Source organism: Accipiter gentilis, chromosome 16, assembly GCF_929443795.1.
Source record: "Accipiter gentilis chromosome 16, bAccGen1.1, whole genome shotgun sequence".
Taxonomy (NCBI): domain Eukaryota; kingdom Metazoa; phylum Chordata; class Aves; order Accipitriformes; family Accipitridae; genus Astur; species Astur gentilis.
The window spans coordinates 28,572,075-28,590,264 of record NC_064895.1 but is presented as its reverse complement, the minus strand read 5'-3'; the positions used below and the strand labels follow the sequence as shown (position 1 = coordinate 28,590,264).

General features: G+C 38.1%; 1 protein-coding gene across 5 annotated transcripts in view; it reads right to left on the bottom strand.

Moving 5' to 3' along the window:
* The window catches only part of KIF13B (kinesin family member 13B), a 129,763-nt gene that overhangs the window by 46,241 nt on the left and 65,332 nt on the right, over positions 1-18,190 (bottom strand). For all 5 annotated transcript variants that reach the window (XM_049819205.1, XM_049819207.1, XM_049819206.1 and 2 more), the window contains 12 exons: positions 17,809-18,021; positions 14,771-14,881; positions 11,738-11,872; positions 9,610-9,740; positions 8,444-8,530; positions 7,258-7,448; positions 6,214-6,424; positions 4,914-5,076; positions 3,750-3,896; positions 3,086-3,235; positions 2,277-2,405; positions 509-679 (listed from right to left, as the gene is read on the bottom strand). In XM_049819205.1, coding sequence (XP_049675162.1) covers positions 509-679; positions 2,277-2,405; positions 3,086-3,235; positions 3,750-3,896; positions 4,914-5,076; positions 6,214-6,424; positions 7,258-7,448; positions 8,444-8,530; positions 9,610-9,740; positions 11,738-11,872; positions 14,771-14,881; positions 17,809-18,021 — 1,839 coding nt within the window. The remainder of the gene's footprint in view (positions 1-508; positions 680-2,276; positions 2,406-3,085; positions 3,236-3,749; positions 3,897-4,913; positions 5,077-6,213; positions 6,425-7,257; positions 7,449-8,443; positions 8,531-9,609; positions 9,741-11,737; positions 11,873-14,770; positions 14,882-17,808; positions 18,022-18,190) is intronic.

Here is an 18,190-nt window from a genome sequence, read left to right as displayed (position 1 = left end):
CTCTATTAAAGATGCCTCCACTCAGACAGTTGTTTGAAAGTCAATAAGAAAAAATAGTCTGTTCTAAGGTATACAACCTAACTTCAACATCTACATGAGGATAACAGGCATCGCATCCCAGGAGTGGGACATTTCTCTCCACTACATCAGAGTGTAGAGTGATCAGCTCAGATATGGACATCAAATATACTCAGATGAATATCACTCTTCCATTCACACTCAGTAGCATTTTTACTGTGGGTAAACTCCAACACTAAGTCTCTGTGCTGAACAGATTGCTTTCCTTTATTAATCCACTTCTTCACCTTCAGTGATTTTTGTACAAGTGAACAGTATAGTATAGTCAAACTTATATGGACTCTGAAGATGTTTTAAGTTCTTTTAAAAAATGGAATTAAGGTATCAGCCTCACAAAGTACAATAATGAGAGCAAAAAGGCAACTGTTGTGCAAGCATAGGCCTGCTTTTTCTGCCTCCAGTTTCATTAATAAAATAGAAAAAAATTTACATTGCAGTGATCGAAGACAACCATGCACCGTGGCTCCTTGCTGACAGAAGATACGGAAGGATCTACCTCAGGTGCAACATTAACTGGCTCCAGTTGATCCCAGAATGTATATTTGCAGAACACAAAGTTGGAGAGGTGCTGTGGCAAACCTGTAGCCTGGAGTATTTTAATCTAGAAAAGAGATGAGAAAAAAAGGAAAAGCACTTATTCATAGAACTAAAAATATCTCCTGTTAGAACAATGTTGTTCTGTTCCACTGCAAAGGATTTAAAAAAAAGGCAACAAAATAAAGAACTTTACAAAATACAAATTTCTGCATTGATATACATTGGAGACAATATTTTGAGTGCATCAGCTGAATGTCGCCACTAGATGTCACCGCGCACATATTTCTTGGGAGTGAAAAGTAAATGTATTAATTTTACAAACACACCAAAACATTTTCTTCATTTTTAATGGTGAGATGCACAAAAACCATTGTAATTAAAGGGGAATACAATAAAAATCTCATACTTCTACCCAAACTGGCTCCTTTATTCTGCAAAATCCTTAAGATACTACTTGTCCTTATCCTGTGATGCTAGAAACAATACAAAAATAACCCCCAAAATACAAAAGTGGCCTGCCCCCTCCTTTTCAAAATCAAGGCCAAGGTTTTGGATAACCTTCTGAACTAAACAAAGCCATCATATTAACCATACTATTTAATAAACTTCTACTCTCGATTTGTCAAATTAAGATCAAATTAGTTAGACTTCTATAGCAAGGCAGCACTCAAGATCCTCTGGAGAATATGTTTCCTGACACAATGCCCCATACTGCTTGCAAGCACATGGAACTCTATGGGACAGGATAAAAAGTGGAAAAGAGTACAACTGCCCCCAAATTGTTCATATCATCCAGAAACCAGCAAAATTGGGGACCACTTCCTCTAGTGCTTTTTGCCTCCCTCTCTTCTTATCTGTAGCTTGGTCTATCTTGCATTTTACTACAACACAAAACTGCTAATAAATACTTCCTGCTAACTTTCTTTTTATTGTTAACAATAACAATTAACACACCTGTATATATTTCACAAAATATTGAATATTTAAAGAGAAAAATATTGAGCGAGAATGATTCACAGAACAATGGGAGTTTACCAGATTCTGTGACTCTTTTTGAATTAGATATTGTAGCTCCAATCCTAGTGTACAGATCTTCCATGTCTTCCAAGACTACAATAAACATTCTGGAGTAAGACTGTAAGCATATAAATATAGTTTAATGAATACCTTGCAGACTTAAAATAAAATCAGGGAGATTGAAAGGAGCAAAACCCATCTAGTTCTTTTGTGTTATTTCGCCCACTCCAGAAACAAAATATCATAAGAAAAGACCACGCAGCAGCACTTCAGGATAAACGCTGGTCACCAGGACATTACATAAGGCCATAAAACAAATACAGCAAAAGTAGCAAAAGTACTAAACTCTGTACATATGACTGAATGATTAGGTATTGCTAAGTTATTTGCTCTTTTTTTGGGGGGGGGGGGGGGGGGGGGGGGGGGAGCCGGATCCTGAAACTTCAATACAGTTTCGTATAGTCAATCATTGAGTTTAAAGACAGGACTCTGCCTGTATAGCTGCATACTGGAAGCAAACATGGTGCATGAGGTTACAAAGAGACATCTAACGTACAGAGGCCAATGCACGAGGGACTTCTTTAAGACTTGGAATGCAAAGGGAGAAGGTTGCTCTCAGAGGCTGGGATATATCTGGAACTCACCTGGCAGACAAGTTTTCTCTCCTGAGTGTCATTTTCATTTGAACAGTCTGGACTATCTTCGCCTCCCACCAACCTATCATCTATTTCTCCACTCACTCGAACAACTTCAACGTGGAGACGACCTGATACCTGATAAGAAAGCATTAAGAATTACTTGTGTGCCAGAAAACAGTGACAGGTTCATCCCTTTTCAGGTAACTACAACTACTGTTTCCAGTCTGTAAGCAGACAACATTTTATTCCTTTCTATTGTTTTGCACTGTGCATTTGTTGCATCAGGTGAAGAATGCTTTGCAGCAAGAATCAAAAAGCCTTTGTTGCAAAACCATAAAGAAATCGGCCATTAGAGTGACTTTGAGAATACCATAATGCAGTCTCACTCACCTTCACACCAGACTCCAGAGAGTCCGCAAAGTGCACATGTGATGCAGAGCACAGAGAATGTTGACTGGTATGCTTTAGCTGCCTTTGAAGTTGTTCTTACAGTATATATTTAAGAGCCTATTCTTGATGGTAGTCAGTGACAGGCAGTGGAGCTATAGCTCATACTTGTTCTACTAAGTGTTTATTTTGGGCTGCTTTGTTCAGAAAGGTGCTCACAAAGCTTTCTCCTTTCACAATCACTATGCTAGAATTCAGAGCTGTCTAAACAACTCTAGTAAGGTTATTATGGGATTTGCATAATTCCAAATTGTTAGCAAAAAGCTTGCGCACATGAAACTGGAAAATATCTACTATATACTGGTAATAAGATCCATGGGCTGTAATTAAACAGTTGAGTAAGGATAGATTATAGAAGAATGACAAACCTCTCCCTTCTGATTGATGATTGGCACAGCATATTGTAGCTTCACATCGTAGAATAGGCACTCAAGAAAAACATTGGCTACTCCGATAAGGCTGTGGTTTTCCTGCTCATCGTAGAATGGATCAGCTCGCCTGAAGTAAGCTCTCATCACCTTCAATCAAATTCAGAATAACGTAAGAAAAACAAACTTTTCATGAAACTGTTTTCCAAGTGTTGCACGGCCAGCCTAATTAAAGAAAAATGGGCTCAAGCAAGAAGCTAGATTAGATCACAAGAAGAATGGAAACTTGAATTTTACTTTGGACGGAGCATACGGTCTGTCCTCAGCAAGTTCTCTTTAATGTTGTCAGATTCAGAGAAGTCAGCCTGAACGTCAACTCCTGTTGTGTTTACTTACTGCTTTTTATTTTATGCTCGATTTGGTCACCAAACTATGCATGCAAGTAAGCATCAAAGTGACAAGACAAGGGTTAATGAAATGCTGAAGACCCAATTCAGTACTAGGAGAAGCAAAGGTTCAGGAAAACTTATCTCTTTGCCTATCCCCCCTGCCTCCCCCGCCCCGCCCCCCCCCCCCCCCCAACATTTTCTCACATCTACTTAAACAAAAAAAATTAACAGGGATGTAATTCTATCAGCACAATACTGGAGTAATGTTTACTTACTGGGTTGTCTTCCTCACAGTCTTTCCACTCCTGGTAAAGATCCCTCATATCTACCAATCTATTCTCCAGCTTTTCCAGTGACCAAATCTGTTTGCCTTTCCCTTTCCTTCTCACCTGAATAGCAGGCTCGCTGAGAATTGCACCTCTCTGTGAAACAATTAAAGAGGTATCAATAAGGAATTCGTGTCACAACAATGAAAAAATAGTTTAAAACCAATACAAAATGGAGAACATCTTTGTTCTTTTTTTTATTCTAGCTTGAGCAACCCAATTCAAGCATGAAAGACTCTGAATTCAGCTGTCACAGTGTATTTGTGTTCAGTTTAACTGCAAAGCCTAATCACAGCTACAGGCACTAGTTTCTGTGGATTTTCACCTTACATAAACGTCAGAAATAAACATTTAAGCATTTCATAAATATCCTCAAATTACAGCAGGCCTGGAGTTCCAGCTAAGGCTACTACTGTCTGCAACTTTCAACTAGTGCAGACACTTAAACCTCTTTATCATCCAGTTTCTAGATGTGCCAGAAGACTGCAAGAAAACCAAGTAGATGAGAAAAACTTCTAAAGCAATTGATAAAAATTCTAATCTTGTAATAAAATACAGCTACTATACTAATGATGGCCTAAGTATCACCAAAATATTGAGTTGACCTCAAGAACAGAAACAATACCAGCTTAGGTAGCCAGCTTGAGACATGAAGTCTGGGTTCAGTTCCCTCCTTCCAAAATTTCTAAGATGCCTGGAACAAATAATTCAAATACTCTCTGCTCCAGTTCCTCCCTGCACAATGCAGATGACAGCATTTTCTCAGCTCACTAGGATGGTGTAAAGCCAAATGTCCACAAGGTGATGATGAATACCTGAAATAGATTTTACCTAACCTGCACAGGTATTATCACTCTGCAACAGAAGCAAGTGTGAACTTCAACACCAGTGGAAAGGTCTTGTACCAAAACATTTATCAGTAAGCTAGCACATTATAAGATTTTCATGGTAACAACGCAAGATAAGGATGTAGCATGCGTTAACAGAGCCATATTTAATGCACATGAATAGACTGGGAAACTATCTAGACCACTAAAGTCAGAATACAACAAATATGAATGCTGAGGGGCAAACTGACCGAACAACAATTTAGTTCCATTAGGGCTACCTTACCTTACTGTTAGCATTAAGGCTTGAAGCTGGGATCTGGAGGGTAACTTTATACTCTGTCCTCTTGTCCAACTCCTCTCCGATAAAATTGGCTTCTCTCACATACAAATTGGCTTTAACAATCTGCTCTCGCAGCTTTCTTAGGCTGTGGGTCAACATCTCTTCTCTAAAAGAAGGGCATTTGGAGGAGGAGACAGAAAAAATCATGGCATTTAAGTACTGAAACTGAGTGCAAAACAAATGATCACTTGGACAGGAATGAGTCTTAACATTCAGCTTTTTAACAAAAAAAACAGGTCAATTAAATTGTTTTTCTTCTGGAAGAAAAAAAATAGTATCTGTATGAATTTAGTAGTATGAACATTAGCATACTGCTGTCTTTGGAGACTTCTCCGTGCATCTGCTGAAAAGTCAGCTCTTGTGTTGCTTATTCCAGAGTTTCCCCACCACAGATATGGATGTTCCATCTTACAGAGAAAGGTTTATTCAGACACCATGACCCACTTGCTCACTGGCCTTCCTGGCAAGTGTGAGAGAGCACCAACTGTGCAGCACAGGAATCTGGTACCACAAAATATTCCAGACACACAGCTAACACCTTGTTCAACTGTCTCAAATATTTTCTATTTCAAAAGTTGCTTCTCTAGACGTATAAATTAGATTTGTTATTTTCTCATTACAATGTCTTTACCATACTCATTGTTTTAGGGTAAGTTTCTTCTTCCTCCTGCAGCTGCTCTTTTTGAAAGTAATCCTGGAAAAGATCATGCAGAGGCTGAAGTAAACAACCTCAGTGCAATTGCCTGAGGCAAAGAGAATGGTGGCCCCTCTGTGGTTATTAAACAGTTTTTGCAATGCTCTGGATCAAAATTCTTTGTACCATCCTCTTACTCTCTGTTCCTTCTGCACTATTCTGGTTGCCAGGACCTGCCCAGGTCAGACAGATGGATGTGAGTCAAGAGGAAAAACTAACTTCCAGCAGCTGAGTCATGATCCGTAGAAGGACAAACTCATATAGGAGTCCCAACATTTCTTCCATTCACCTCATCTTTAGTCAAATTTGTTGCCAATCAGGATAGAGTTTCTCCTTAACAACAAAGCAGGCACTCACTCTTTCTCATCTTTTCTAGCATTATAGGTCTGATTGTTCTCAGACTAATATTTTTGCCACATCCTCCCTACCCCCCCAGGAGTCCTCTCACAAATTTGGCAGAGGTGCGCAATGCAATTAAAATCTTGCAAAATTCACTAGCACTGAAGAACTTTAAATGAACACTCCTGATGGTCAGATTTGATTACCCACCTCTCTTCTGCCCACTGCCGTAAGCGCTGTTGAGCGCTGGGAGAATGAAAGGAGAACCTATCCATGCTGCGGAAATGCTGCTTCTCTGGCGACAATCGCCTTCGTAATTGCTCCAGTTCATGTTCATACATCAGTCTCTGTCGTTCAAGTGCAGATCTCTTCTCCTCTTCATGTTGCTGCTCCAGGCTTTGCAAGATTGACTGCATTGGATCTAAGCACATGTTGAAAAGAAAGAAGCTAGTACTTCTGGGGTTCAAATACCCAGTAACCATGAAATTAAATGGAAACAGTCATGTAATGAATATGGGGCAGAGACAGGGAACTTGGAAATATGAGATCTTTCCCACATTCAGCTACAGATATGCTGTATGACCTTGGGCAAGGCACAAATTACTATGATTTGGTACTTCCCTTCCCCATTCTTTATCTGCAGTTATCCATGTTAGGGCCTGCAGTAGCCACTGAAATCCATGGTGAGGAACATCCTAGACAGTAAACATAGTTATCATGTAAAATGAGGAAGAGATTACACTTTTTTTGTAATGCATATTAAAAAAATGCTGCTTAACTGTGGAGCAAAATAAACATCCACAAAACAGATTGGACAGATGACTTAAGAGAATTGAGAAAAGGGAAAGACCAAGCTGAAAAAAACCTTCCTCCTGTTTCCCAAAATAATGCCATTCTGGGACAACTACATGAGACCACAAAAACTAAAGAACATGATTTACAGAGACAGAAATGACTACAGTTAATGTCTGAGTGAGACACAAGAAAAATAAACAACAAAGTGAAAACACTTTGATTTGAGGCTGCAGTTCCACCAATATTCCAGTTTTGGCTTTTCCCTCAACAAGAACTGCCAAACAAAACAGCCTGCGATGGGTTTTTTTCCCCCTCAAGCACAAAAATGGCTATAATGATTCATTCACAAGAAAAATTCTCCAGCAGGAAGTTATAAGGGAAAAAGTCTGTGGTTAAGAGTCCCTGAAGATGTAACCTCATATTCTGTACATATTTCCAATAATTTCTGTCGCTTCTTACCATTACTACCAAGTGCCTTCATAGTGACTTCCATCTGGGCATACTCATAGCTGAAGTTAATCTCACTAGATACTTCACTGGAATTGTCACCGTCTATGTCCAGTTGCTCAACACTATTACTGCACTTCATAGAGTTGTCTCGTTCTTCATCCTCATGATCTGCCTTCTTTTTCTTCTTTGGTAAATTCAGCCTTCAAATAAGAGGAAAAATTTTTAAAGAACTATTAATTGCTCAACTTTGAAACACAGGGTTGCTTTCAAAGATTCGTAAAATGAAGTAGATTATCCAAATCAGTAGGTTTTTTCCTTTTCAAAATTTGTTGATCTCCTATGAGTGTAGTTTTCCTCAGGGTAGACAGAGGAGTTCAAGGCAAACTAACTAATCCATTCAACACTCTAAGAATATAGAGTACCTGATATTACTAATCATATAGTTAAGATAACCATGATTTTTTTCAGTTGTACCATATCCAAATAATTTAGAGGCACTAATGAAATTATATCCCACTTTTAATGAAAATTCTTCTTTCAAGCATAAAAGAAAATAATTCAGTTTTAGATTATCATTTAAATCCACTGATCTTTAAGGTATTTCAGACCAGTCACAGAGGGTTTCAAGAATACAGCAGTTCACAGAAAACTTTTACCACTGATCCTGTCTGATATAAGAAGGTCATAGGTATGGCTTCAGCTGGAACTCCAGGGAACAGAGAACACAGTGACCTTGTAAGACCTATTTCACTGCATACCATAGGTCAAAAATCTAACACCTTATCTGCAAAATCCAAAAGGCAACCTATCCAAGTCAAAGCTTGGGTGTAATATTTTCACCGTGAAAGAGAAAGTACTGAGTATTAATGTGGTAGCGAACCACATTAAAGTTACCAGCTCAAAAATTAAATCTCTTCAGTGAGATAATAGTACTGGTAACTACAGCAAGGTCCTCATCAGCAAGGTTATAGTCCCTTGAAAATACAAGTTAAGTCACCCTAGTGCTCTGAAATTAAAATCATGCACAGTTGCTATAACATTTAGCATTCAAGAATAGTCAGCACTGCCTTTATAATCCCGACGAAAAAGAAATCACCTCCTCCTGCAGCTTGAAGGGTCCACTGACATCTTTCTGTATACCTTAAGATAAAACAAAGTTGGTGCAAACTCAGAATGTCTTTAATATCTTTTTTACCTGAAGAAGTGGTTGTTTCCCCACAGTATTCTGTCTCCATGATGTAGTTGGATAGGACATACAACAGCAGAACCATTTACGAATGTCCTGTGAAGAGGCAAAAATCTAAAGCAAATGCATCTATATAAGGCTTAAATTTTTTCCCCAGTACTACTTTCTTGATTGTAACTAGTTATGGTAGAAGAACAGGTTTATGGATTGCAAACAGGTGAAATATCCCCAGAAACTTCATTGATCTCCCCTCTGCTGTTTCCTAAACTCCTCAAACTCAGCTCCTTTTGATTGCTTAAGCTTATGGAGTTCAGGACTTTCAAGATAGATTTTATGACAGCTATGCCTGGGGTCCATAATTAGAGCTTAAAAATGAGGGGCCTGAACAAAACATGCCACGGGAAATAAACACTTTTCACACTACTTTGACAGACAGACACAAAATAGAAACATTTGGATAAGATATCAGAGACCTTTGCTATATAAATAGCTTAAAGACAATAAACTCATTAGAATAATCAGAAACTACTTTTATTTCAGACTCAGATTAAGTCTGAAAACAGGATGATAGGATAACTCACATTTAAAGGGAATCTCAGGATGTCATCTAGTCCAATATCCTGCTCAAAGCAGGATGAACTTTTGTAGTTTTTTACCACAGGGTAAACGTGAAATTGTTGAATTTTGTGTATCTAACAATAAATTATTGGAGATGCTGATGATGCATGTCATTTTGTGATCAATTTGAATATACCATCTGCTTTTCAAGTACTGCTACTTAATCAAATAAAGCAACAAATGCTTCAGCAGCTCTTTGCATATCAACAGATTTCCTAGAAAATTAATTCAGATTTTGATAGTTACATCTACACAGCTGCAAAGCAGTGAATATCTACTTGCTGAAAGCATATGCAATTTACTCATCCTCTCTTTGAAAACTTAGACTACAAACACTATCAGTGAGAGAAATCTCATTAGAATGAAAGATACGAGTTGACAGAGGGGTAGATGACAATTAAAACAAAATGTGAAAGCAGGATACAAGAAGTAGAATTTTCTTACTTTAGAACACACAAAAAAGTTTATTTTTTAATTATCTTTTTGCACCACTAATCATAAAATACTAGATAAAACTACAATTATTATACAAATGGACCTCTAGTTTATTCCTTTACCTAGTATTTTTCTGAGGTGTTAACATAACCTGTCCTTCTGGGGTGATGTCTATAATGCAGTGTTCAGGAAGAATTCCCATTCCACACAGCTGGATATCTTGAGAGTTGTCTGAGCCTATTAACGTGTGATCCTGGGGAAAATTAATTCAGATGTTAGCAATGGATTGCAGAAGTTCACTAGTTCTAACTCATCCATTCTCCCTCTGGATGTATCTTGTCATCTAGTTCCAAAATTTGAAAGCTGTTCAATACTTCCCTTAGAGGGAAAAAGGAGAATGAAACATTGCAAGCAAATCCTCGCTTTGTCTTACAGTAACAAGTAGGGAGCACTCAGGAAAGTTTACAGGCAACAGTTAAATCCAAAGATGAAGAGGTTTCTATAATTTGTGGAATTCAGTGCCTCAGGATGTTGTAGAAGCCAAAAGTATAAAGGAGTTCAAAGCGGAATTAAGACACGTTCACAGTGGTTAGATCCATGGCTATTACGTAGGTTCCATCTAAATCATCCAACAGTTTAAGGAATTCCTGAAGTACTCAAGGCATGAGGGATTTGGCAGATGAAGGATTGCTCCACACATGCCCCAATTCATCAATTTCTTTTTTTGTGCATCTCCATTTTTTGAGGAACAGATACAATAGTTTTGATAAGTCAGATCAAGTTGTTCTTCAGTACTTTTAAGATCTAGCACATATGCAGCTCAGCATTAAAGAGAAAGTGGTCAAGGTATTTACTCTAAGAAGCAAGAGTTTAATCTCAGGATTTTAGGCAAAACAGCTGTATGTCATTTTATCAGAAGAATTTCAAAGCACAGGGATTTCTACAACAAAATTCTCAACAAACAAAACAAATTTGTGTTATTAAAAAAAATAGTAATGAAAGACTAACTGAAACACACAAAACCTACCTCAAGCAAAGGGGTTTTCTCTAGAAAAGGAAAATAGCGCAGTACCACCTGAGACTTTTCTCCTAGTACTGATGGGCCAAGGCTTGTTTTTTGAGCAGGCTATGGCTTCACTGTACTCCTGTCTTGTTCACAATGAATACCACAGAGGTTGGCCCTGCTTCAACAGCTGTCAGTGTCGAGGCTGATTTAGCAGCTTGAGTCATACTCTGGGCACCTACGTGCAGGGCGTCTGGAAAGGATTCCATCCTTCTCCTGAAACCTGAACTTGGCTCTTTTGTCCTTTTTAATGATTTTTAGCAGGTACAATATTGAAAAAGTTCTTTCCATTGCTTTCATTGAGATATCACAGAGCAACGATGACTAATACAAAAGAGGATCACGTATTTCCTAAGACCAACTAAACCAAAACCATCTTTCAGCCCAATTGCTAATTTTGTGGCTGTTTTAAGAGTTATTATAGACCACTTCAAAGGGAAGAGAATGATTTAATGTGAAGTTCAAAGTGCTAATGTTCTTACACTGCTAAATTTTTAGAACTTGTACTCTAAAATGTGACTTAAAAATGGTTGTACCTCATTTCTCCTCCTGACTCCAGATCACATCTACAGTTTGTTAAACTAGAATGAACTGCCCAAATGTTTCAGCGCAGAGTTCAAAAGTCGTGTCACGTGTTTTATGTTTAACATCAGTAACAGGGACTGCACATCAACACAAGTGCTAAGGCAGAACAGAACTTCATTTTCACCCCTGGCAAGTTGCATGAAGAGGAATAAAAATGCATTTTATAAAATGAAAACAGTAGGCAGAATTTGGACTACACAAGTAGAAGCAAGCTGATGACTGATATGCCCCATCTTTATATAAAATAATTTTCTGGTTTCTTGTGAGAGCTGGCATTAAAAAAAAAAAAAAAAAAAAAAAAAAAAAAAAGACCCAAAAAAATCCCAACCAAACCAAAACCAGGAGACAGTTTCGCAAAGACAACACCTCTAAATTTTCTTCAAAAATCCCCAAAACATTAAATCCTCAAACCTTCCTCAGCTATGAAGAATTACATTCTAAATAAAAAGGTTGTACTCTTATTACTTTTAATGAAGCAGTGAATATCAGAAAATGCTTTAGATATGCATTTTTTTTATAAAATTCTCTAAGTACACCTCTGCCAATAGCATTAGAGGCCTACTTCTATTTAAAAAAAAACAAAACTCAATATTTATTTTTACCTTTAAATAGTACACCAGAAGTTCATTAAGAGCTGGATCTGCATTCAAATTAACCAGGAAGCACTTATTATCCCCAACTTTTATTCCGGAAGACTGAAGAGATATGCCAAGGCTTTCCAACTGTTTCTGACGCTCCTGCAAGAGGGTAGCCATCAAAATTAAGCTGATTGACGTACAGTCCTTCGGAAATGCATCCCTATCTGCCAAAGCCACAAGACAAAATGATGGATTTCTACTTCTGAAAAAGATAACTTTCTTCCACAATAGATTAGTCACAAAAGCCTTAGTTCTGTCAAGCTTTGATCAGGATATCTGTAATTTTTCTTGTTCTTCCACCTCTGGTCTCAGAGGGCTACGTGCTGTGGTCTCACAGAGTTGCATCTTCCTAGTGAAAAATGAAAACAGCTGAGAGCAGCACACTGCAGTACTGTAGGAGCTTCTCCATGACCTCACTGGAACAGCAAAATGCTACCACAAAGACATCTCTAGAGCCCTTTATTTTCTCTTTTGAGCTAAAAAGCAACAAGTTAAGTTAAATCCCTGCCAAGTCAAGCTCCATGTCTATCTTTTATTCCAGAGCAATCAAAATGACAAAAAACTGGCAACCTGCTATTTAAGTAATGCAAATAACACTTCCTGCTGAAAGAGAATAGTTGCATTTTGGATGGTGTTTTGTTCTTGTCAATAGACTTCATAGAATTCAACAACAAAGGATTACTGTGCAAAAATGTATGTCTTTCAAAGGGAAGTGTTTGGGTGAAGGCTAGAGCAGTGAAAGAGGAACACTAAACATTTCTGACTTAAGAACAGAAAGGGATTCTTCTACCAAAAAAAAACAGAGATAGAAATGTTGAGGATTGTTCCCAGGATCATACAGAAACTGAAATGAGACTCACTATCCACAACAGCAAACAAAATTTTAAAAATTAACATAGGAGGCCTCTCACAGAATTACTAAGGGGAAGCAGAAACAGGAGAGGGTAAAACAAGTAAAAAAAAAATACAAGAGATCTACAGCACTTTCCCTGTGACGTTGAAACTTTAAAAAAAAGAAAAAATTAGCAGAGATTATGTAGGAATAATGCTGGAACGTTTATTAAGGTTCTGACCCTTACCTACCAGTTTGCTTTGTATTTAAAAACCTAGTACATCATACTATTCATTATAATTCTCTGTTCAGCATTGGAGTTGTACCAGCTCTAATCAAGATTAAAACTGCAAAGAATAGCAAGCACAACTGGCTCTTGATTTTCTCTACCCTGTCTCCCCACACACTTACAAAACCAACATAATGTTCTCGTAAGGAAAAGTTGTGTGTGTTGTGAGAGAGAGAGAGAACAAAGAACAGAGGAAAAACTGCAAAGATCTCTCTTCCGATCATCAGTGCCAGGCTCTGAAGTTCACATAATTCCTTATTATCTACAGTGATAAAGAACGTGTTGCCCAAAGGAAGACTTGATCTCATAGGATTAACTTAAAGAAAATGAGACAGTTTCTGTTAACTTTTGCTCAAGACCTAATGTTAATTAACTTAAACATTCTAAATACATTAAAAATATGTCAAATACTCACTGAAAATGTGAAAAATTGCCTGTTCACATAGTCTTTAAGGCTTTGAACCCTTACTGCCGCTCCATCTCTACAAACTGCCTCTTTGATGGCCCTCATTCTTTATGAGGAATCATCCTTTCCTCAAAGATTTACAATTCTCTCTCCATCCTACCCGCCTACCCTGCTACAATTTGACAGACAGATGTTGGTGGAGACTGGCCAAAAAATAAAATCACTTGACAAGCCACAATATAAATGCCTTTAACCTTGGGCCTCCATAAACCTGCTGAAGATGGCAGTAGGTTCTTTCCACTGGCTTCCAAGCAGTCTGAAACAGCCTCATACTTCACAAACACTAGTCCTTATCCCTCCTCTGAAAAAAATCATTTTTTCTACAGTTGCAAGGCTCATGAAACTCCAGCTCTGAAACATCGTAACGCGGTAAGAATTTAAAGACAAAAAAGGAAGGCAGCTAAAAAAAGCAGCTATATGCAAACACCGAGGCAGATTTAGTCTGTAGTGTTGAGCCCATTACTCCAGTTTTTCAACCTCCTCGCACGCTCAGGGTTTCTGTGCCTAGAAACTATTGTGTAGGATGCCTAGAAACTACTGTGTAGGATGAGAGCAGAAATATTATTATTACTACTACTATTATTATTATTCACCCTTATACACAGGCAGGAAAATCCATGGTACGAATCTGCATTGAAAGCCAGGAAGCCCTCACAGTCACAAGCAGCATTTCTGACAATGCATCTTTAAAACTACAGCCAACGCAGTCTATTCTGATTGTATCATCTACAACAGGGCTTTGCACCGGAGGCTCCGTTTTCTCCTTATTTGTTACATGCTGTTCATCATGTCCTATCTTTTAATAGTCCTCCCCCTCAAAAGCTCCTTACTGCAAATATATACATCAGCAAGCGTGTGGTAAGAATTGGAAGTGTCATGCAATAGTCGTGGTGGCCTGCACAATTTTTCAACGTAACCATCATATTAAATTATGGTCTGAGGCCCTAAATATCAGCATAAGAGGTATTAAAACACACAGGGATCCTGCACAGTTCTATTTTTTAATATTCAGAATGCCCTTTGCCTTGTGCATTGAGGTACTCTGTGCATAACCTTGCATTTAATGCTCTCAATGCTCCATCTTTCATCACAAACAACAATTTTACTGTCTGAAGAATACAAAATCCCTGTAATCCTCTCATCCATGGATTATTATTCTTTTTAAATAACTTCTCCATTTGCATACAGTAACAATTTATTATTGTCACTGGAATAGTGATTTGGGAGGCACCCAGCTATCACAGGAATTAAGTGAAGCTTTTCAAAAGGGCAGTAAGCTTGACCTACTTACCCATAAATGTGGGGAGGGGAGAGATTCAGACAATCTCTATGAGCTGACAAACAAAGGAAACAAACCTATTTTTCATTAAAAAAAAAGGGGGGGGGGGGGCAGGGAAGAAAGAAGCAAACCTGTGCTATCTCCTCAGTTTTTCTTAATTTTTCTTCCCAGGTCACAGTCATTTCCTGAATCAACTTTTCTGATTCCTCCAATCGTTCTTTTAATTCTGGTGATTTCATAGCCTGCAGAAACAAAAGCAAATAAAACAGGAAAGCTTCTTTGTTGTGCTTTGTTTTCTTCACATCACTGTCACACAGGTGAGGAAAAAAGGAAACATAACTTTACTTGTTTTCCAAGGCATACTTACCAGTAAGTAAAGGAGTTTTTAAAATACATATTGCATATAAATGCAGAATCCATCAAAAAAGTTAGTTTAATTAGTTTCAAGTACAGATGTTAAAGTGGAGTTTATATTACATGATACTGGCAGATTTGCACAAAGATATTCAAACACAAACTAATCTCATTTCTATACCGATACAAGTATCCTAAATGACTCATATCTAAACCAATCTTGTTTCTCAAGACACTGCTGATCTGGCTAGCCACCATTGTCTCAGCTGCCACTTAACATCTCAGTCACTTAAACTGCCATGCCACCAAACCACAAAAATATTTTTATTGTTCATTTTTATACGGCCTGATGGATGTGATTTTTTTCTTTCTACAGCAAATATCGAGGCATCCTAGGTGTTCTGGTTATCCACTTCTACATATGCATTTTACAGAGCAAATATCAAAGGAAGCCTTATGGTGTGCTTCTGGACGCTGGAATTCAATTTGCTTGCTAATCTATCACAGCTCTAATTTTGGTTTGTGAAATAGTCAAAGGCCCACGTTCCATCCAAGGACTAACTTGAGAATAAGAAGATACCCCACCGCCACTGATCAGACACTCCAAAAACTGAAAGGACATGAACATTTTTATACTACATTTATTTACTTCCTCCAGCCTCAGTACTGGCATATTCCTCCTCTACCACCTTTAACAGAGAGCCTGTGGACTTCCTTATGTTGTTATTTCATTACTGCTACCAAGACAAAAATGGTTTTGGCTGGTAGGCATTTATGCAATGCCAATTAAACAATGCAAGCATCGTTCTCCATCAGATATTCCCTTACCATAAAACCAAAACTCCTCACAGTAATCCAAATCAGAGTGGCCTCCTTAGAGAGCAATTTGTTCAAGGAAAGAAACAAGTGCCAGGAGTGGAAAATCCTGTTTTAAGACAGGAGTTTCCTCTGCCTCAAGACACAACAGTCTAGAAACTGTCAGCTGATGTGTCCCATGTAGTCTTTTTCTGGTTGAATATCTCAGATACCTAAATACAGGGTAAAAGGGAACATGAATTCCCCCAGGAAGGAAAGCGAAGCCAAGAATCTCCTGAACAAAGATTTACTATGACTACTAAAACATGATCAGTGCAAAGGCACTGGACACTATGGAGCACGACAGGAAAGTGAAGCCCAGTTACTCTCAAGATCTAAGTCTTGTTTGTCCATTTATTTGGACCTGGGCCAAAATTACTCAACATTTTCACATGCTTCAACTGCAAAATGAGCTAGGTAATTCTCCTCACTCCCTACAATGCTTATACAAACAACAGATATACGGGCCCAGACTCATACCAGACCAGCAGGTGTGCTTCTCTGCTGAAAGCAGTTAGTTTAAATTCCCAGCTTAGGACGGACAAGCTGTGGTCTTGGCACAGAAAAATTAAACCATGTGATATTAATTTCAACAAGAAAAGATCAAAATGTGTGGATTAAAAAAGAAAAGGGGAAAAGAGGATAATGCCTAAATCTTTGGGGCGGGGGGGGGAAGTAAACTGTTAAGTTTTGTTCTGCCTCACCTGGTTAGGAGTGAAAAGGATACTGATATCAAAATGGAAAAAAAAAAAAACCAAAACCCAAACCACGACTTAGTAACCTCTATATTTGCAAATGCACTTTGAAAATGTAACCTGACTGTCATAAGGGGTCAGTGGTTTTGTTCACATAAAAAGTTATTTATGCACAATTCTGTAAGAACAATTAGATGGGCTACAAATGTAATAAACTGAAAGGAGTACAAGACAATGAATGTAGTTTTTGACCTTTACTGTGTAGCCTCTTAATAGCAAACTACACCATTTTTTCCATGTTCTTTGTCAATGCCACTGAGATGACAACTAGGGTGGGATTTTAATACTTGGGAAAGGAAGTATTTATTACTTCATATTTAGGAAACACTACTTCATTACTTTGGAAGTCTGCCATTACTTTGGCATTAACGCTCACAAATGAAACAAATAGGGAGCACTTGCACCTCTTGGAGTATTAAGTTTGTGGTTGATATTTTAGAGGAAGTTTTAGATATTTAACTTGAGATACTTTAAAGAAACTGATATACATTTATTGGATGCCTAGCATATTAGACAGCTCAAATGAGAACAGTCCAAAATTCACTAGTCATTTCTAATATCACAGCCAGCATTCCCTGCATAACTCATGAGGCAAATAGTGTAATCATAATTTTTCTGAATTACAAAACAGATGGATTACATGACTATTGCTTTGCCACATTTGAGAACAGAACTCAGAATTACACTAGTTCTTGGCCTTCATCTAACATTTAGACCATGCTCCTTTTACAATTTCATTGAGGTAGCTATGCAAATATTCATAATATTATCTAGCGCCTGTAAAAGACTCAGCGGAGAACAGTTAATGCTTGTAAGCAAGCAAGCATTATTTAACTGAATTCACATCTTGCAGGCTGTAGCCGCACTGAATTCTTAAAATACACAGGCAAACCTCTACCTATAAATTCCACAATCTTAAGACTCTACCCCTACTCCTGCCTGCATGTGTTCTTGCTTTTGATCTGTATCTCACAATAAAAACAAGATTGCTCAACAAGATGTTGATACCAGAACCTGGTATCTCATGTTACCACCTGTGCTTCAAGACTCATGTACAGAAAAATGGAAAGAAGTGATGTAAAGGGAGATTTCTCATAGATACCACGTAGTAATACTTTGTGGCATTCATTTTTGAGAGCCAGATAAGGAAGTCCTGACAACAGGGTTTACAGTACTTAGTGGCTAGTCAAGACTAAAATTTGTACCTCTGCTTTTGTGAGCTGTTCTCGCAGCTTCTCCACTTCCTCACGGAGTTCCCGAATAATGCGAGCATTAGGGTCTTCGTTCACCACGGCGTGATTAACGATGTTCTTGGCCCTGTCTGCATACCTCAGTGTTGAAAGGGTCTCATCATAGTTGTCTGCCGCTGGGCTTACTGTTGCTACCATGGCAGTCTTGCTGTTACCACCAAGGCTATCCTGGAAAGTGGTAGAGGTTATAAAATTAAAACAGAAGGTGTCTTTCATTTTACCCAGTCAATTAACTTAGGCAGCAAATAATAACCGAGGGTTGGGAGTAGATGGGGGCAACTGATAACAGAAACATTTTTGTCAGAGCTCCACAGTTTAAAATTAATATTTTGAGCTT